A 6,000-nucleotide genomic window follows, 5' to 3' on the forward strand; every position below is an offset into this window, starting at 1 on the left:
TCCAAAAGGTTTTATAGAGTTCTGATTGGAAGTCATCTGGACCTGAGCTTTTACTGCTTTGTAAAGATTTAACTGCAGTATATTTCAGCAAAGTCATTTAGCACTCAGCCTCCACACTGTATGTGCACAGAAAACATAATTAGTGGCAATCACTGTATCAGACCAAATCTGTTCAAGTTTTTACCTTTATGACGCGGAAGCTGAGGTATCGTCGATTGAGCATAATAATTTTGTACTCGTTGGTGCCTTCATCCAAGACATGGCGTAGGGCGAGGAGCGACGGGGCATTGGACAGCACAGCGCTCCTCCAAGCTGGGTCACCCTCGTGAGCAATGACCAGGTTCTGCTGGTGTGAGGAGATGGCCTCGTAAAGAACAGCTGGCTCATCGTACTCATCCGGGGACGTGAAGTGGTCCTGACAAGGAACGTAAAAAACACACAGACTGATCAGTTTGATCTACAATACGAGACCGAAGGCAAAAATCACTCGCAGCAGCCCACCTGGTGTAATTTAAGAGACATTCGGATTCCAGGCACCACGACTTTCCTGAGCAGTTCCATGTCTGCGAAGATCCACTCGTCTCGCACTGACGAGATGCGGAAATCTCCTTTAAATAATGCATGAAGTCCATAAAGGAAAGACTCCAGATTGCTGGGGTGGAAAGCAGAAATCAGTCAGCTTCAATCACACTGCACTTTGGACAACTAGGATTTTAGATTACATCCATATAATGATAATGCATCTTTATTCTTCTCAAAGTGAAATAGGAAACGTTAAAGACAAAACAGTCTTCAGAAATCAAACTCTCTTTGTTGTTTGACCTACATAAAAGAACACACGCTGACACAATCTGAGGTGCGAGTACAGTAAAGATTACTAGATAACCTGGACATGTGATGGGCTGCTGTTCCCAGTGCTCTCCTTCCCAGCACACACAAACCGAAGCAGAGCAGCACCAGGGCAGAGTCTTTCTCACTGTCGAGTGGCTGTAGGGCAAAGCAAGGAAAAACAAGTCCATAAAAAATTATGAACACAATCGACAAAAAGAAACTTTGTCTCAATGTCTCAAAGACTTAAACATGGCCTCAGATGTTTTCATTGCTCATCTTTACTCATCCAAATGCCAAGAAACAAGAAAGTGCAGCATTTCTTTGAATAAGTAAAAAGATATATGTTTTTCGGTTGGTTCAACCAGATGCGAAGCCTTCTACGAGTTCTTCAACACACATTAAACTCCCAAAATACAAATGTTACCAGGATTGCTTTCTTCCATCTGTGCGATATCACTAAAACTAGAAACATTTTGTCCCAAAATGATGCAGAAAAACTGCTCCTTATATTTATCACTTCTAGGCTGGACTGTTGTAACTTCATTATCTGAGTGTCTAAAAAACCCTTTAAAAAGGCTCCAGTTTATCTAAAATGCTGCTGCCAGAGTTCTGATGAGAGTTAGGAGGAGAGATCAGATCTCTCCGGTTTTAGCTTCTCTCCATCGGCTCCCTGTCAAATTTGACAACCAAGCTCCATCTTATATTAAAGATCTTCTTGTTCCATATTTTCCTAACAGAGCACTTCACTTTTAGACTGCAGGTTTACTTGTGGTTCCTAGAGTTTCTAAAAGTAGAACAGGAGGCAGAGCTTTCAGTTCTTGTGGAACCAGCTTCCAGTTTCTGTCTGTGAGGCTGACCTCCTGTCTACCTTTAAGACCAGCCTAAAGACTTTCCTTTTTAATAAATCCTATAGTTAGGGTTGGTTTGGGTTTCCTGAGCTCTCCCTTAGTTCTGCTGCTATAGGCTCAGACTGCTGGAGGACAAACTGACCACATTTCCTCACTCTGCTGCCATCTTTACTCTCTCTATTCTGTTTTTCTTCCCATAGAAACCACACCTGGACCAATCACTTTGTGTTTGTCTGTCTCTTTTTCATGTTCTCTGTAACCCCGGCCAGTTGAGGCAGATGGTCACTCATCCTGAGCCTGGTTCTGCTGGAGGTTTCTTCCTATATAAAAGGGAGTTATTCCTTTCCTCTGTCACCAGTGTGCTGCTCAGGATGGGATATTGTGACGAGGTGAAGATTCAACACAATCCGCTGGCTTCCTTAGACAACGTTTACTAATTGGCATTTTATATTTGAATGTTTTTGTACAGTGCCCTGAGACAACCTTTGTTTTGAACTTTAACTATATAAATAAACTGAATTAAAAAACATAATTAACATTTAATTTTAAGTCTTTTCATGCTGACAGAATAAATGTAGTCTGATGTCTGAAACCAGCATTACCTTGGCTCTTCGAGAGTTGCAGTACTGAATCCAACTTAGGTAAACTCCACAGAAACTGTCCCTGGAGATGCCTGCGAGCCGATGGTCATAATCCTCGTCGATGTTGGGATTAAACGTGGGGTCCAGGTCAACGTAGTTCCTCTCTCCACACCCTCGCAGACCCTCCTTCATGGTCTCGTTAGCAAGCCACTCCTCCAACTTGGGCGAAGCGACCACATAGTAAATGATACCCTGAAGCACAAAGTGATTTTGCTTTTGGATGTTTTACAAATCATTTGCCATTTCAAATTAAAGGTGTAGTATTACATGAAGGAATGCATACTGCCTGCCGCTTTTCATCCCAGATTTTTAGATTCTTTTATCATTTTATATTTGGTCGGCAGGCGATAAAAAGTCAGCCTGACATGTGAGCCTACAAACCTTGACATAGTAGGTGGTGAGGATGCGCCTCAGGTCAAACACCTGCAACATGGAGGCGGCGCTGTTGTCAGCGATACTGTATCCTTCCAGAACATACTTGGTAACCAGAACCTCCCAGGCCAGCCAGCGCTGCCCAAACGCAGCGTTAAATGAGAGGCTGTGAGGAAGATGGCCCGGTTCGCAGCAGCAGCAACCCTCGTCTTCCTCAACTCCTTCGGTGATGGCCTCCACTTCTCTCTGCTGACAGTAAGTTCCTGAGGAGGGAAAACAAATAAAACATCAAATCAGTAATTTCCTGTCCTTGAAGACAGCTCAGCTCTATTTCATTTCAGTTGATCAAAATCCAGCAAAATTACAAAGAAATAAAAAAATTAAAAAAAAAATTCTAAATTGATCAGGTTTTATATCTTGTTTAGGCAAAAAAATAAATGTATAAATAAAACACATTTTCTCTCCCTAAAGAGATATCTTTAAGCTCTACATTAAGTCTATAGACACTTTTGTTTTGGCTAACATTGATTACTGTGGTTGCCATCTTTAAAAACTGAAAAGTCACAGTTCACTGTACCATCCACTAATGCTGCTTAAAGCTCTATCAGGCAAAGAAGAAGCCAGATGTGAACACCATCCAGAAACACTGCTGTCTTCTCTGGACCAAAGCTCATTTAAGATGGACTGAGGGACAGAGGAGAACTGATCTGTGGTCAGAGGAACCAAAATATGAAATTCCTTTTGGAAACTATGAACGCCACGTCTTCCAGACTGTTATCAGCTCACAGTTCAAAAGCCTGCCTCGCTGATGGTATGGGGGTGCATTAGCACCTCTGGGTTAGGCAGTTACCATCAATATATAGTATACAATAAAAAAAGACCCAGAAATCTTTAACAGCTAGATTCCTCCGTCAGACCAGAATGGGACAACATTCCCTCTAAAACCTCCAGCAGCTGCTCTCCTCAGCTCCTGGATGTTTACAGACTGATGGTAAAAGAAGAGGAGAGGCTTCACAGAGGAAACATAGACCTGGACTATGTTCCATTGTGAATAAAACATGGGTCTGTAAGATTTGCAAACCATTGCATTCCGTCTGATTTACATTTTAGACATTCTAACTTTTAAGGTTGTATATCCAATGATTACTTTTTGAGAGCTTCAATAAAATCCAGTCATGGTTCATGAGATGTTCTGCTAGCAGACAGACATAAACACGGGCAAAAACATTAGGATCCACCTTGGCCTTTTGGCTGCTTGTGAAAAAGATAAGCTGTTACAGAAAAGTTGCTGACAGGTTGGTGATGAGTGTCATGCTTTACCTGTAAAAAGTTTACAGCATCACATACTCTCAGCATCTCGTTTCAGCTGGTTGGTTGAGAGAGCTACGTTACCCAGTCTAGTTCATAAACTCACAGTCAAGTGTGTCAAGGAATCAAATGTAGCAGAAGACGATTTTTAAAGATTCAGTGACTGTCAGTAACTCCCATGAAAATGACTTTAATATTAGCTACAGTTTTGATACATGCTGAGTCCTGCTCATAGCATCTCTACCATTTCTAATAATACTTAAAATAAGCTGTTTACCAAATTCCTGACATGACTTGTCGGACGTTCTCACCTCTGAACTCCAGTCCTCGGAGCTGGAAGGTGACCAAACCATTGCCGATCTCTATAAGATGCACCAGAGCGTTCAGGTAGTCCGAGGCCAGAATGAAGCAGTCCCCGGTGCTGAAGTTTCCCCAGCGGCCCAACAGGAGGTCTCCACAAAGGCTGTGCTGCAGCGAGCGAGTCAGATGCTCGTAGAAAATCGAGTTCAAGTTGTTGTCATCTGAGCCTGTGGAGAAGCATAACAGAAAAAAGGCTGAAAATAAATAACGACTATGGAAATAATGCAGAGTGACTGCTGACTGCTGAAAGACCGCTGGAGAAGCTGAAACTAAGTTGGTAAAGCTAAATATGGCAAAAGGTTATCTAAAAACTAAATGTAATAAAAGGATAGCTAAATTCTAAAAGCATCAAAAAAACAGCTAGAAACTAAAATGATCAGATATCTAAAAGTTACAAAAAGCCAGCTTTAAGTAGTAAAAGGCTAGCTAAGATCTAGTAGCAGAAAAAGATACAAACATGAGCTGAAGCAAATTTTAAAGAAAATAATACTTTTAATAAGATTTCAATGTATTTCTATAGAGAAAATATTATTAAAGTTAAATATTTTGATAAGTATAAAAGTTAGACACACTAAAAGTCATAGCACTCATCTCCTGACTGAGCTGAATGTTTTGATATATGAATGGGTAAAATATCCCAAAGCATCCAAAGTATGCAGAATTAGACTGCCAAAAATGTATGAAAAAATAAAAAACCAGGACAACTAAAGTTTTAATACTGACTGAGCATTCACATAAATTAAACAGAACTGCATTATATTCTTGGCTGAAATTATCATTGAAACAGATAAAAATTGTAAACAACTGTAATCAGATTTTTTCCTGGTAAAATTCACATAAAAGGCGTCTTTTAACTCACCTGGATTTCTGTCCAGCTGAGAGGCCAGCCGAGTGTTAGAGTGATCAACTCTCTTGGTGCTGGAGAGAAAAATACATTAAAAAAAATATTTCTAAAAGTGAAACTCCATGACTATCTAGTGAGTAGAAATAAGAAATGTATTCTTAGGGGTTTTTTTCCGCCCCCGACTCGTACTTATAGTCCCTCTCCCAGAACTTGACAGGGCGGATGTAAGAGGTGATGAAGATGGCACTGCCCAGGAAGGGGTTGAGAGGAGTGGAGAAGACCGCTGACACTACAGCCTGGACAAACAGCATGGCAGAGTCTGGAGGAGCTCAGGTTAGGGTTGGTAGCAAATGTCACATCATTTGAAAAGGATTATAAAAGATCAACGTATTCTACCAACTACAGCTTCAAATTAAAAGCCTAGCATCCCTTAAAGGTACCGTATGCATATGGCCGGCCGCCTTTCATATTTGAGTTTTACATTAAAGTTTTTTTTTCCATTGTCCCGTCTCAGCACGACTCTCTTCGCCCTAACTCAGCTGTATTTGGGTCTTCACAGTCTAGACCAGGGGTGGCCAATCCTGGTCCTCGAGGGTCACTATCCTGCATGTTTTACTTGTTTCTCTGCTCCAACACACCTGATTTGAATTACAGGTGCTGGTCATAAAATTAGAATATCATGAAAAAGTAGATTGATTTCAGTAATTCCATTTAAAAAGTGAAACTTGTATATTATATTCATACATTACATACAAACTCATATATTTCAAATGTTTATTTCGTTTAATTTTGATGA

The 6,000-nt window shown here is 40.7% G+C and overlaps 1 protein-coding gene across 2 annotated transcripts in view; it reads right to left on the reverse strand.

Annotated features, from left to right (window-relative positions):
* Nucleotides 1-6,000, reverse strand: part of pcnx1 (pecanex 1) — a 55,353-nt gene that overhangs the window by 5,526 nt on the left and 43,827 nt on the right. For both annotated transcript variants that reach the window (XM_017416441.3, XM_025005498.2), the window contains 8 exons: nt 5,394-5,523; nt 5,220-5,278; nt 4,312-4,527; nt 2,702-2,955; nt 2,282-2,512; nt 887-987; nt 502-652; nt 185-415 (listed from right to left, as the gene is read on the reverse strand). In XM_017416441.3, the coding sequence (XP_017271930.1) occupies nt 185-415; nt 502-652; nt 887-987; nt 2,282-2,512; nt 2,702-2,955; nt 4,312-4,527; nt 5,220-5,278; nt 5,394-5,523 (1,373 nt within the window). The remainder of the gene's footprint in view (nt 1-184; nt 416-501; nt 653-886; nt 988-2,281; nt 2,513-2,701; nt 2,956-4,311; nt 4,528-5,219; nt 5,279-5,393; nt 5,524-6,000) is intronic.

This window comes from Kryptolebias marmoratus, linkage group LG10 (assembly GCF_001649575.2).
Source record: "Kryptolebias marmoratus isolate JLee-2015 linkage group LG10, ASM164957v2, whole genome shotgun sequence".
Taxonomy (NCBI): Eukaryota; Metazoa; Chordata; class Actinopteri; order Cyprinodontiformes; family Rivulidae; genus Kryptolebias; species Kryptolebias marmoratus.